Source organism: Ammospiza caudacuta, chromosome 17 (assembly GCF_027887145.1).
Source record: "Ammospiza caudacuta isolate bAmmCau1 chromosome 17, bAmmCau1.pri, whole genome shotgun sequence".
NCBI classification, from domain to species: domain Eukaryota; kingdom Metazoa; phylum Chordata; class Aves; order Passeriformes; family Passerellidae; genus Ammospiza; species Ammospiza caudacuta.
The window spans coordinates 13,454,599-13,469,318 of NC_080609.1; the positions used below are offsets into that span (position 1 = coordinate 13,454,599).

Consider the following 14,720-nt stretch of genomic DNA (forward strand, 5'->3'; position numbering starts at 1 on the left):
TCTGCAGCAGAGGAACAGAAAAAAGGAGGTGGGGGAGGGAGGGTGGATGAGCTTCCTGTTGTTCTAACTTGGCTTACTGGTAGGGTTCTCCAATCAGACTAGAAATCTCACCACTGAAGGCAAGTCCCACTCAAACCCTTGATCCAGCTGCCAGCTGGCATCACCCCCCCTGCAGAGCCTTGGGACAGGGCAGTGCAGCCCAGGAGGAGCCAGGCTGTGCCACTGGCCAGTGTGGACAGGTGCCCTCAGCTCTCTGCCACCTCCTGCATTGTACAGAGACAGGGACAGCAACTTCTTAAAGAAGCATCAGTTCTAGAGGTGAAATCTGCAGGGATGCCAGTTTGCTTCTGCAAGGAATCAATGAAAAGTCTGTAAGAATGGCACAGATTACTCAGAATTTGGGTCTGGGGTTGTCTCTGAGGGTTAAACAGAGCTTTACAGAGATAGCAAGTGTGATTTCTGGGAGCATGGCAGAATTCTGCAGTGCCTGAAGTACATGGGTGAAATCTCATGTCACCATCTTTCAGCACTGCCTTGGCTGGATCAAGTTTTCTTCCCAGGAAAGAGCTGGGCAGAATGGTGACCCCAGTAGCTGCAGGTGCTGTGTGGGCAGGACTGGCACAGCAGGGTCACTGTCACTCCTGCTGTACCAGGAGGGTGTCCCAGACAATGACTGTACTGCCACCCAAGCTGCCAGCACTCAAGAACTCCTATTCACTGTGCCTGAACCAAAATTCACCCTGGGTTTGGTCTCCAAAACCAAAGTCACATGGCCTTGATCCATGGGAGAGTCTCCTTTTTCTTCTACAAATGAGTCTGGAAAAGCAGAAGGTTCTCCTGGAATTGCTGCTTCAATTGACAGCCATCCCTGATGTGGTGGTGCCCTGGTGAGGGACCTCGGCTGCACAGGGACACGGTGCAGAGCAAGGGACTCTGGAAACTGAGCAAGCAGGAGAAAGAGGGAAGACAAAGTCACTTACAAGCAGTGAATCACAATCTCCTGTTTGATATTGTGTGTCTCTTTGTGAGGTACTGTTCAATTCTCAGAGCTGAACAAGAGCAAAGGAGATGGAAACGGCACCAAAGGGGAACACATTGTCACGGTCTAAGCTGATTAAGACTGAATGACTTGGAATACACAATACAAATAACTGCAAAATCCTAGAATGTTGCTCTCCCAGAAGCCCTAAACTCCTGTGTCTTGCTTTTGCAGTCTCCAGGGAAGAGTTTAACAAGTGCTGCTGAGGCAGCCCAGCCCAGGCAGGGCTGGAGAAGCTGCGAGCAGCTCCAGGGCTCAGCAGTGCCCGACCACAGCCTTGTGCTGAGCTCTCAAACCCTGGGCCATGAAAATAGCTTGGCACAAAGAATACAGAAACCTCTAACAGGTTTACAGGCATTTTTCCAGCTTTGGCATCTATCTCCACTTTAAGTTTGTAGGCACAAGTCAGCTTTGTGTGTGTTCCTACCCCCCTGCAAATTGTGCTGCCAGAGCTGTCTGTGCTGCAGCCGGACCGATTGGCAGCTTTGCCTCCAGCCAGAATTCTGATTCAAAGGAATATCCAATTCTGTGTAATAAAGTTTGCATGAAATTTTTACCTGCAATAATTCCCCAATGTGCTGAACTGCATGATACTGACTTATACAATACATCATTTTAGCAGCAGAGTTAAACAAAATGCAAAGCCAGACTCAGTTGGATTTTTCTCTTGTGATCACAGGTATTTTATCACATGTGAGAGCTGTAAGCCATTACTTCCATTATTTTGTAGTATGTAAACATCAAATACAACAAGTGTTTCAATCAAATCAAATGTTTAAATGTAGATTTTTTAAAAGGTTTCTCCTAAAAATATAAAAATTAATCCCAAAAATGTTTTCAGATAAAAGATTAAAAGTATGTGAAATATTGAAAATGACTGCTTCAGTATTATTGAAATACTTCACATTTTTTAAAAATGAAATGTTAGAATGAAAGAATTTCCATAGGCATTTGATTTAGATGAAAACATATTTTGTAACAGAACAATATTCCATTGAAAAAATTTCCAATTGCATTTTCTAGTGGGCAATTTTTCAATGACATTTTCAGAAGAATAATTTGCATTTGAAAAATTTTCCAACAAGCTCTTGTGAGCTCTTAAAGGCAAGAAGTAGTTTTCAAATAATCCATTTTGAAAGGCAGTTATTATTCTATGTTTTCTGCCTCTTACAGTAAAAGCAGCAGACCAAACATAGGGCAATTGCCAGGCTTTCTGTTACCTCCTTTCTAACTTAAAATACAGACTGCTGAGAAATGTTCCTAGACTTCAATTAAAACCCATGAGTGATTTTAAAATATGTTGTGCTGTGAATGTTGCTTACCTTAGGTAGGGGTCCTTACCTGGGATTCACACATGGTGGCTGGGCCTGAGCTCTGGTGTCCAAGCACAGCCTCCAGCTCCAAATCAGGTCTGCAGCTTGAATTTCACTCTTTAGACTGATTTAGAGAAAGTATCTGAATTTTGGTGGTACCTGCAAGTCCAGTTATTGACCCCAAATATCAAGTGCTGTCTAAAATACAGAAACAACCAGAGAATAACTCAACATTAAACTTGTCCCATTCTAACCATTGGATGAGATCAGGTGGAGAATCTGCTTGAGATCCCATTGTGACACTGTTTACAGGGAACATTTACAACATTTCCAATTCCCATTTTGTTTTCTTAATGGTTGTTCCCAGTTTTTCAACCACACAACCCCTCCTGAAGGTGGTTGTGCCTGCTGGGCTTTTGTGCATGTGCTGAGCCCAGGTTTGTGTAACTGGGATGTGCATGTGAGGAGGGATGTGGCCTAAGGTGATACCTCACCAGAGAGATTTAGCAGAATGGAAAATACCACAATGATCTACAGCCCAAATTCCAAGTCTGCACTTCGAATCTGCTGGTTCAGAGCTTGGAATCCACACTGATTCAAGCACTCTGACATTCAGGGAAAATCATGGCCTCTTTTCAAGATCTGAATGTGTTTCAAAAGGTGCAGGGGTTAATTTCCTTCAGTTAAGAGGGACAGCTCTTGGCTCCAGAGCAGAGGCACCTCCCAGTCAGTGTAAATGACTGTGGCCCCTTTTGCTCCCTGGCTGCTTTGCAGCTCCACTCCAGCTCCAGATCTGCTCTTGGAGTTCACACCCAGAAGTCAAGAGGGAACAGAATCTTCAGTCCTCCTCCACCAAGTCACAGAGAGATGAGGCTTGTGCAGGGTACAGCACTCAGCTGTGCCATGAACTGCACTGGACAGGCTCTGGTTGTTTTGCATCACATGAGCAGACAACCACAATGGGTCTGCAGAGCTGGGAATTTACAGATGCACTTGGATTTGAGAAGAAAGATTTGCTCCATGTATCCATTCCTCTCTTGTTTCACAGAAATAATCAGATCTCCTGTTCTTTGTCTCAATCTCTACCTCCACTTTTCCCACAAGGTGGTTTAGCTGCCCAAAATTACAGATCAAAGAGCTAAATGCTAAAGGCCAGGCTAATTCTCTCATTTCTTGCTGTAGTCTATGAAAACCCCAGACAGTTCAGAGGGCAATTCATCTCACCCTTAGATAGCCATCTCCAGTAAGTCAGAGAAACAGCTCTTTGGAGGTGAATCTCTGCCCACTGCAAAGGAACCTCCTCCAGAGTCTGGCATATGCCTTTGCTGTGCCGAAAGTGGAGTGGGACAAATCACATCTGCAGCTTTGTCCATGCAAAGAGACATAAAGCTGTGGGGAGAGGAGATCACTGCAGAAACAACCACGGCATTCTGAGACAGTCCATCCCCTCTGCCCCACCTGCCATCTGCTGCAGCCATTCCAGCAGATGGCAGCGGCCCCCGTGGCACAGCCGGTGGCACACGGACATCCTCCATGTGCTGGCCACGGAGCAGTCAGAGCAGTCAGCTGCTGGCTCCTGGAGGCATCTGACGCTGACCTGGCTGAACTTTTTGCTGAAGCAGCTGAGAAATGTTCCTGCAGTTCCTCCCATTGCTCAGCTGCGGACTCAAAAGCTTTCACAAGAGGGGCAGGAACAAACCACAGGCAGCTGTTACACGAGGCTGCATTACCAGGACATTAGGAATGAATGCAAAATGCTCCTGGAAGGCTTAGTTCTTCCAACTGATGCTTTCTTATTTCTGATTGAGCTACAGAGGATCTCTGAAGAATCATCCAATTTGTTCTATATATACTCCAACTGGTTGTTGTTCTTTGCCCTGGAGGGAGTTGCAAATTGTGTGTGCAGCCTGTCCTTTCTGTAAAGAGATGGCACTTGGAAGTATCCCCCTGCTTGCACAGTCCAAGCAGATGGCACTGGGCAGGTAAAAAGCTATTCTCTGAGAAGTGCTAGCTATGAACATTCTTTCAAACATTAATAACTTGAGAAACACAGCAGCAGCAATTAGATGTAAAGTGACATAAATTACTTCTCGAAGAGTCCATTAGTTAAAAAATGATGTGCATAAAAGAGAAGAACATAAAAGAAAAGCACAATCCCAAAAGCCAACATGAGCTGACCCAGTCTACCTGAGAGACACCCACAGCAGAAGTTTTTTGCAAAGACAAGGGAGCAGCTAATCTAGTGAAGGCAACCAGGCCAGATGTTCTGTTTAGATTCTGATTGTTTTTTTATTGCCCGCTACTGCACATCAGCCCACAGCACCAAGACGGGGGACTGAGGATGAATGCAGAAGGAAAGGAAATTTGTTATTAAATGCATCTTAAAAGGGAGTGATATGGCAAGGAATGAAGGATCTAAGGACAATGGGATGGACCACTCTTCATCTGTAGGTCAATTTTTATTGCATTTCAGATCAGCAATTGCACGAGTCATTATTATTGGGTCAGTTTTATTGGATCAATTTGGCAATCTCAGTACAGCGTCTAATGCTGAGAGGAAAGATTTCAAAGACTGAAAAGATTTAGGAGTATAAGTCACACTCATGAGCAGCGGAACTTAAACTCTTTGAGGACTTAAGTGCTTTTGAAAATGGGACATGGTCTGCTCAGCCCTACACACACTTGTGGAAGCATTATCCCACTTGGCCACAGCTCAGCGCGGTGCCCGCCGGGCTCCTCGCTGCTGCTCATGGCACACAGGTCAAGGACTGAGTGGTTCACAGCAATTACTGGCTTATGATATCCTCCTTTTCTTCTTCTAAGAATAGTCCCTCCTGTTGAGAGTGGGCATATTGGTAGGCAATGATGTTGTAGAGAAATATTTCAGTGAAGAAACACAGAAACCTGTTGTCTGAAGAAAGCACCATGGTATTTTCCGTGAGTAAAAAAATGTTAAAAACTGAGGGATGTACAAATGAATACAATGCAGAGGCAGGGATAAACTAAATGAAATGTTGGCAGATGTGGAAAGATCTGATGTGCCACTGGGACAGTGAAGTCTGTTTTCCTGTAAGCGCCAGGACTACAAAGGAAACCTGCAAAACTGTTAAATAAAACTGGGGTTTCAAAAGAAAGAGAAAATTTTCATTTTAGTTAATGCCAGGAGGAATAGTTATTTTCTTCTTTTTTGATTAAAAAGGCTGAAAATGGCTGTGGAGAACCAGGGCTACAGAGCTGCTCTGGCCATCAGCAGTTGTGTTGCTGCTGCTCCCAACCAGCCTTCAGCTTCCTCAGCTGGGTGTGTTCAGAATCTCATCTCAGGGAGGTGTGGGGCACATCTCAGTTCCACATCCTGCTCCACAATCCCCATGCCTTATCCCTTTCAGATTCCACTTATTTGTTCTCATCAGAAATTTTGAATGAGACCAAAGAGATCCATATGTTGAACATAATAAATTACCCCAAGCTCCTGCTCAAGATCTTTGTCCTCATGTGTTAAACAGGTGCTGTCCCTTAAGAAATGGCAGTGGATCAGAAATTGTGGTGGTGGCCCCACAGCCTGGATCCCAGCATCTGAGACTTTGGCTCTTCAACACAGCTCCAGTCCCGTTCCAGACATGCATCCTGCCAGCAGGGAGTGCCCCAGCAGCAAGGGTGAAACAGGAGTGAGCTCTGGGCACCCAACCAGAGGATTGTGAGGAGCCCTGCTCCACCTGGATGTGTCCTTTCCTCACCAAAGAGCTCCGTGCTCCTGAGGGCTTTCATAGCTGATCCTCATCCACCCAGATGGTTTTCCGCTGCTCCTCCCCGATCCTGTCCTTTATTGTCCGGATGAGATCCTCAATGCTGCTCCAAGCCTCTGCCTCCACAGAGGCATAAAGGCAGGGCAGTGCCTCCAGTTCCTTCTCCTTCAGGCGGCACATCCGTAAAAACTCATCCTCAGTCTCTGGCTTTGGCAGCAGTTTCCTGTATCAAATGAGCAGACCAGAAATAAATGTCTTGGATTTTAAGCTAATCCTGTAGTCCCAGCTGTACCATCAAGAATTTATTTTCTCCTAACTACTTACAAGCAATAAAAACAGTGAAGAATGCAGCTACTGCAGGTCTACCATCCCTTTACCTCCATGCTGCCCCCAAGGAGAAATATTTGCTATGGGGAAACAATTTCAGGGGATTGAATGGAGGGAGAGTGCAAGTGTTTATGAGCTCTCCTCTTCCAGCTTGCATTACCTTAAGAAATGCTGTGGGAATGCTGAGCATGGAGAAAACCACATTTTCTTTGGTCTCATCCTCCCACAATGCTCATTGCCACTAGTGACAGTGAAAGAGTGCCAGATTTGGGGAATTCCTGCTTTCTCTAGTTGTAAGATTTCAGGGAGGAGTCATGGGAGGAAATAGTGCACATAGAAGTACCAGATGGAGAGGATGAGGGTCTTTATTTCTCTCAGTGAGAACGTTATTGGACTCAAGAATTATTCACTGAATAAGATGGAACACCAAATATGCAAAAGGTCTGACATGTTACCTGAACCTCTTGATGTTTTTCTCTGAGACTCTTATAAAGAGAACAATAGGATATATCTTGGCTTTGATTAAATCCTTCGTGCAGCTTATTCCAGCTTCCAGGAGACAATGCTTGTTCTAAAAACAAAGTCATAACAGTGTCACAAAGGAAAATTCACTGCTGTGGAATCTCAAGATAATGATATCTATCCCTTATGGGGTGATTTGGAAGGCTCTCTATTTACCATTGTACTGATTTAAAACCTTTTAATCAAATATACATTTTAAGTCCAGCTCCTCCTACTGGCTTAAAACTAGTCAGTCAAATAACAGCTGAGCTTAACAGCTTTCTAAAAAGGTTTAAAATGGAAATGGAATGCTCTAAAGATGAAAAGTATGATAAAACACCAGTTTTACATATAGACCCAAACACACAGACTTGCTTTTTGTTCAAAAAGAACATCTACTGCAACTACTTGTGAGACAAAAAACCATCACTTTAATTCTCCTTTATTTTCCATGCTGTGCATCAAATCTACTCTACTTGACATCAGATCTCTGTCTTGGGCATTGTTATCTTTGTTCTGTACACCCTTGTGTCTGGGTTTCAGGCTTCTCTTTCCTTTGTCTAGGTCCTTGTATCTCTTACTCTCTCGTGTATTCATATATACTTATGATATGAAAAGGAAATGAATAAAGGATGGAGCACAGAAAATGAAAGGATATTTAGCTGCATCTATGTGGGTCATCACAGGGAATGAGGGAGAACATAAAAGGATATGGCTGAGGATGGGAAAGAAAAGGAAAAGTAAGAGCACAAATAAAAGCCATTTGGGGGAATAAATAAAAATATGAGACTGAAAGAGGGCAGGAGAGAGAATGTGCAACTGTAAATTGGTCAGTTTGATATGCAGGGCATTGCAGAGGGGTTCCCAAAGAGCCCAGAGAAGGGACACAGAGCACTGTGAGCACCTTGGCAGCAACAGCCTCGATGTTGGCAGGTACAATACATTCATATGTGTTCAGATTCTTTTCTCTGCTGAAGATGACAGTCTCTGTCCTTTGCTTCCTTGAGAACTCTTCCTTTGTTACAATATCTAGGAAGAGATGTGGATGGGGACAGAATCAAATTTACAGCAGCAGAACAGGTAGAAAAGTATCCAGTAGTACTTCACATGGGATGTAAGGATGTTCAGGGAAGGAGGATGAGCAATGAATTGTCTTAACAGCTGCCTCATTTCTTCCATTGAATTCAATTAAAGCCTAATCTGATCACAGCTGAGCATCTCAGCTATATCCTGCACCAATGACTCCTTGGGCAATTACTACAACACTATGAAGGCATTAAATTAAAACAGTAAATACAATTCCAGCACCTAATGTTATATAGTAGCAGTTCAGGGATGGAGGATGCTGAGAAGTGCTAAAAAAAGGTGGTCTCTTCAGCACAGGATCCTAAAACAAGGATTTAGTGTTCCAACATTTGTGTTTAAAGTTTCCAAAAAATTTGGCTTAGGTTGCAATGTGTGATACTGGCCCCCTTGTGAATTGCAGCTCTACATCAAAGCTTTTGTTTTATGTTGCAAGACAGGGGATATTTATTATAATACTTAACTTCTCAGTTTCTCTGTCTGGATGACTGTAAGGCTGCATACTATGCTGTGAGTATTCAATATTAGTGTAAAAATGAAACGTCAGCTCTTTAATGCTGGGTTGTATACAATCCTGCCCTGCAGCCATCACGGCACTGCGTACTGCTTTAATAGTAAATACTTAGCATGGAAGAAAATCAGTCTTTCCAGTAGATCAAATGCACAATCTTCACAGCTTGGATGAGACAGAAACCTAAAGTTGCTCTAGGGAAGATATTCCTCATAATAGCAAATACTAGAAACAAATTAATCAAAATTTCACATTGCCTAGATATGCAGTATGCAAACAGTATGCAAACAGAAAGAGCACTCACAGCATTTCAGTCTCTGAGGGGCAGCCTAGCAACCACACAGCATACACATGGATAATATTTATAGACACAGAATCTCATAACCATGTGTACTGGCTGTCTCAAAAACATTCAAATATCCCAAATAGTCTCAAAAAGCAGGATTTACAGCTACACATCACTCTGATGTGACTCAAAGTACCTCAAGCAACTCTCACATGTGCATTCCCCTACGTGTGCACGCATATATATGTCCATATTTCCAACACTGAGAGCTGACAGTCATGGCCCTCTCTTATCCCATTACCTGGCTTGCATATGTTGAATTCCAGAGCACCTCCAGAGTTGAGAAGCTTCTGCACCAAGGGCTTGGCCAGCATGGTGGGGGTGAAGAGCACGGGGCGCCTGCGCTCGCAGTGGATGGGTCTCACCAAGCTGTAAGGGATCAGACTGAGCTTCTTGTCCAGTTCACTCTCTGAATCCAAATCTGAGCAAAGAACAAGACATTTATCCTCTGGGTTCCTCACCATCAATATTTGGAGGAAAAAAAAAGGAGACACATATGAACTAGAGTTGACATGGTTAGTCATACTGGTCCTCCTTCCCTTTTACTGGAGTTATCTTTACTGTACTCACAGCACTATGATGTCCAATCTAATACTAAATAATTCAACTGCCTTTTGCTTTCAAGAGATTATTTCTTAACCTGTTCCACACAAAATCTGCTTGGAGACTCTCTGCTTGTTAGCTTGACTTACTCCAAGTTAAATGCTTTGGAGCAAAAGGCAAGAAAGCACCTAGGAAGAAGTGCCAGCCAACCAAGACATTTTAGTGTCCCAAAGCTGCCCCAAGCTCTTTTAGCAAAATCAGTTTTGGTCACAGTTGCTGTTGAACTTTTGCAGAGGGACCACAAATGCAAGACCTGTGATTCATTTCACAGCCATGCTGTTCTGTAGATGTATATGTAGGCCTTTGTGTCAGTGCTACGTGTGTAAAGGCTATTTTAGATTTTTACCTTCCAGTTTATCAGGCAGCTGCTTCTTCCCTTCGGATGAGCTCAGTGCCAGGCCTGAGGGCCAGCCTGTGACGATGCGGACCCGCTCGTTGCTGTTCATTCGTTTGTATTTGTTCTCAGACCTACTGACAAACTAAAAAGGCGAACAAAAAAAAGAGAGATTTGAACCTCATTTTTTGCATTATTTACCCTCCCATGTATTCATCAGCCAACGCTCATTACCTACAAGATCTGAATCACTTGTGTCTGTCAAAGACAGGACTCCATGGATCTGTGGACTGAATTCTAAGACTCTTTAAATATCATAGATCTGTTTCAGAGCCTGTGTTAATCCCCTCTGGGATTTGTTGTTTTGTTCTCTGCTCTTAAGAGGCATGTTTTCCCTTCACAGAGCTCCCTGCTATCATCAGTACAAGCACTGATGTGTACATCATACCCAGAGTATATGCACAAATGTATCACAGGCTATACCCAAACTGCCTCTTCTTTGCTCTACCAGAGAGACTTAAAAACTCCCAAATGGCATCTTTTTACAGTCATTTTACATGAGAAATAGGCTTCATGCTTTCCCTCCTCATCCACCCGCCTATTCCTCTATCCAAACATTAACTCCTCCTCCTGTGTATTTGCTAACCTTTCCCTATCACCTTCCTTCTCAAAGCTTTATCTTTCACCCACACAGTCTCTGTCATGCTCAGAGTTACTGGCCCACAATTAAAGGACCATTTTCTGATGGAGTCCTATCTCAGACACTTGGAGATTTGATCTAGCCCATTGGATTTGTCCTTATGGTACAAACAAAGCACATTTCAGCCTCTGATGGCAGATGTGTGGGATTCCTTAAGGCACATCTGTAATGGAAGCCATGCTCTTGAAAACAAACACCCCACATCACAACAGAAAACACAACCCATCCTTCTCCTTCATGCATTAAATCTCTTTTTGATAGGAATAAATTCCAATACAACCTCTAGACCTGAGCTGGGATTTCTGGGTGAATTAGGACAGCCTGAGAATATCTACTGTTCAGATCCACTATTTCAGAGATTGCACTGAGGATTTGAACTTTATTACCTGTAAAATCTGGCCCAAAAGAAAGCTTGCTCTGGATAGGCGAGGGCTGGTTTTGGGGTCGCTCTGCAGGGCAGGCTCCTCTGGCTGCAATGTATTCTGGTAAAAAATAATACAGGAGATCTTCTCACCACTGCTCTTTTTTGTATTTTTTAATCATAACATTTGAGAAAGAAAAGAAGCCAAACCAGATATTTTCTATTTCCAATAAAAGGGATAGTGATTTATACCTATCCCAAATACAATGTTCTAAACAAACAGTGGGCATAGCACAGCCTGTGCTGACAAACATTGCTTTTTCACTGCTCTTCACATTCCTTTGTTCACAGACTGCTCTCCACACCTAAGAAAGAGATAATTTCTGCACCAAGAAAGAGCATGCACAGCTTTTGCTTTCACAAGCACCTCTGCCAGTGACCTCTGTCCCTTTGATCAGTGGGGCTGTGAGCACAGAAGGAATGTGTGCCACTCAACCTTGACTGAAATCAAGCACAAGCACTGTCTACCTGTGTCTGTAAAACTTAGAAGCATGAATGTCTCCCAGACTCTAAAAATAACTTATGGTAACTAACACACCAGTTTTAATTATGTAAAAATGGAATTTTGGGGTCTAAAAATGCTTTTAGTGATGGAAAAGGGAAAGTTTGAAGGGCTGCTGTGTGTGAAGGCCTGATAATCCCAATTCTCTCCACAGCATTACAGGCTGGAAGAGACAGGTCTTTCTAAAGTGGGACAACAGACTCTACAGTTTAGAGGTTTATTCACAATAGGAGAGAAATAATTCTGTTTATTAACTGCAAGGACACAGCTTCTTCCTCATGTGTACATGCAGATGCATTCAATGTTTACAGGTAGTGAAGCATGAGAAGAGTGACTAACACACAGAACAGAGTTTGGACTTTTTAAGTGTAGTCCCTCCTAGCTGAAGGGTGAATAGTGAGCCAGAGCTGGGTTCAGTCCCAGGGACAATATTATTTAAAGCAAACAGAAGGTGCCCATTGTCTGACACAATCAAAACCTACAGAGACTGTAAACAGGATTTTCTGTAAAATGGTGATGAAAAATGAAAAATGAAAAACCAATAGCAGGGGAGTATGAGGTGTTAAAAGGACTTTGTTGGCAGACACTTACCCGCAGGGCCCGTAGGGTGTTGTAGGAGTTTTCTGTCTCATCTTTGCTTCCTCTGTGCATCAACCGCTGCAGCTTCACCAAAAGGAGTTGCTGGGCTCTGAAAGAAAGGATGAAATCACACAGATCAAGATATTTTTGAAACCACTCACAAGAAAGCTGGATTGCATTGTGCCTACAGAAAAGATGAAATAGAAATAGCAGTAAGGACTGACTGAACCATGCAGTAAAGGCAGGAACAAAACAATAGGAAGGACTGCAGTTCAGTTAAGAACTAAAGAATATCCATGGAATATTTGCATATGATACTTTTTGAGGGACTCACTTCATTTTTTCAGGTAACATCTGGAATCTCTGTTCTTAAGTTTTAGAGCTCATACTATAGTTTTACATCAGATTTTATATCAAAATTTAAGACATAGACACCTCTTTCCTTACAGCAGTAATTAAGTTCCCTGTTTCTAGATCCCTGCTCTCAGTAATGGTCACTCAGTATCACTCTCACCTGCTGTAGCTGGGAATGGTCCCCATCTCCAGGTCCCTGTCAGTGAAGGGATCCACCCTGGCACACAGCCACTCACACCTGCCCTGGTACATGGTGTCCAGAATGTGGACAATCTCATCACATTTCACGGACAGGGAGCAGCAGTCCAGCTGGCTGGAGATGTTCAGGTTGAGGCGGATGTGGAACGAGTCCCCCGAGGTGATGAGCCCCTCCTCCAGCTCCGACAGCAGCTTGCGGTACCCTGCAGCAGGAGGGAAGGGGTGAGGCAGGAGCTCCCACTGCTGCTGCCTTCCCTCTGGGAGAAGCCACAGCACAAACTCCTGAGGTTCCTCTGAGAGAGGTTTGTACTTCCAGAGTGCTGCTTGCAGGAGTTCCAGCAAGATCATGGGCCTACACCTCAGAGACACTGAGGGCAGTGGCTCAGGGACAGCCCATGCTGCTGCTGTCACCTCTGTGGGAATATTCGCATTATAATGCCACTTTTAGGTAACTCCATTCTCAGTACTCCCCACATGACCTGTGGAACAAAGAACTTCTCAGCAAAGACGCAGACACAGATATAGCTCTGCCCTCTAAGTACCGTGTGAGTTCTGCCACCAATTTTAATGACAAGCTATTCTCCTTATTATTAGCTCTAATTGGAACTCCCAGAATCTATAACATGCTTTATCTGCAGTTAAGTGATGCTCAAAAAATTGCAATAGTCTTTCCTACAATTGAAAACATCAAAGAAAATCAAAGGCATCACTTCCTGCATGATCTATGCAGCTGAAGCTCTCTAACCAGCACAAAAAAACATGAATGCCCACTTATACACACCAGTAAAGAATGAATTTTGGAATGTAATTTTTGATCCATAACCTGAAATTATCATTATAGAACCTGAACACTAAAATCAAATTCTATTCACCACACATGAACTCCAGCTGTTAAAGATAAGACAAAGCCACAAAGGTAATAAACAGGGCAACTCCATCAGGTAAATGCTAAATCGACCAGCTGGATAAAGATCACTCAGCTCACTGCATCATATTGCAGAAAACTGTACATAAAAATAAGCTCGAGTGTGTTTCATGAGTCATGTTGCTATTGGCCACCATGTAAATTTTTCAGACTCCTGTTGACAAGCACATGTTGTTGTTTTTTCTCAGACAGCAGGCTAAAAGCTGAAGCAGTTCCACAGAGGAGCTGTAATTAACACCAGTGGCATGCTCCAGATTTATCCCAATACAAAGGATATGCTGCTCCTGTCACTCTCTTCCAGACAAGTTGCTATAAAAGCCCTGGAACTACTTGAGATAAGAAATACTTTTGTTCTTACCTTCATGATTTGATTTATACTGGAGTGTTACTGGACCACTGCACCTCTGAATTGTCCAGTGAACTTCTTCCTTTGTGCAAGTATCCAAAGGAACACTTTGATTTTCCCCTTTAATGCAGCCCTCCAACTAGATATGAAAGAAATATTGCTCTTCAGTGCAAGTTCAATCTCTGAGTCAATTAAACCATTTTTTTAAAGTGCCATGATCTTTTTCTTATTAAACAATCAGACACTTTGTTATCAGAATGCAGATTATGTTCTAATTATATAATTCTTTTTCTCTCAAATAGGGAATGCTAGCAGTCAACAGAGCTGCAGCATTTGCACAATCTCAGGCTTCTCTGGGAGTAAGAAGTGCAGGAATATAAATTGTGGGGGACATTTTTTCTCCCCTTGGAGGCATTTGAACAGGGAAATGGCTTGGGAACATTGGCAGTGGAGGGAAAACTAAGTAAAGAGAAACTTGGCAGAAGCATTGTTGAACTTGTGCTCATGGGATGCCAGAGACAGCATAGGTGGGTGAGCAGACACCCAGGGGTTTGGTAACAATGCCATGCTCACCAGGAGGAGCTGGTGTCCCTCCCGAAGGCCAGCTTTCTCTGCCAGGGAGCCTGTCTTGACAGAGCTGACGAAGCTGCCTTTGTCATTGCCCCCCAGCAGGGTGATCTCTGAGTTGAGGCTGTCCCCGTTGAGCGTCACGCGCTGCACCGTGTGACACGAGCTCCTGATGCGGCCCACGGACGTGACAGAGGGACGGAAGGGTCTGTGTCCAGGAGAGGAAGGGACAACTGGTTATCTCACTCTGAGTTAAATGAATGCATGAGAAATGAGAGATACACAAATAAACTTCTAGCATTATCAATCACTAGGATCTAAAGATTCT

The 14,720-nt window shown here is 43.5% G+C and overlaps 1 protein-coding gene across 1 annotated transcript in view; it reads right to left on the reverse strand.

The window, feature by feature from the left end:
• Positions 1-4,805: 4,805 nt before the first annotated feature.
• Positions 4,806-14,720, reverse strand: part of CARD11 (caspase recruitment domain family member 11) — a 44,571-nt gene continuing 34,656 nt past the window's right edge. The window contains exons 15-24 of the mRNA XM_058815999.1: positions 14,399-14,600; positions 13,838-13,964; positions 12,517-12,757; positions 12,015-12,111; positions 10,887-10,982; positions 9,813-9,945; positions 9,105-9,284; positions 7,828-7,952; positions 6,878-6,993; positions 4,806-6,318 (exon numbers count right to left, since the gene is read on the reverse strand). Coding sequence (XP_058671982.1) covers positions 6,114-6,318; positions 6,878-6,993; positions 7,828-7,952; positions 9,105-9,284; positions 9,813-9,945; positions 10,887-10,982; positions 12,015-12,111; positions 12,517-12,757; positions 13,838-13,964; positions 14,399-14,600 — 1,522 coding nt within the window. The 3' untranslated portion in view covers positions 4,806-6,113. The remainder of the gene's footprint in view (positions 6,319-6,877; positions 6,994-7,827; positions 7,953-9,104; positions 9,285-9,812; positions 9,946-10,886; positions 10,983-12,014; positions 12,112-12,516; positions 12,758-13,837; positions 13,965-14,398; positions 14,601-14,720) is intronic.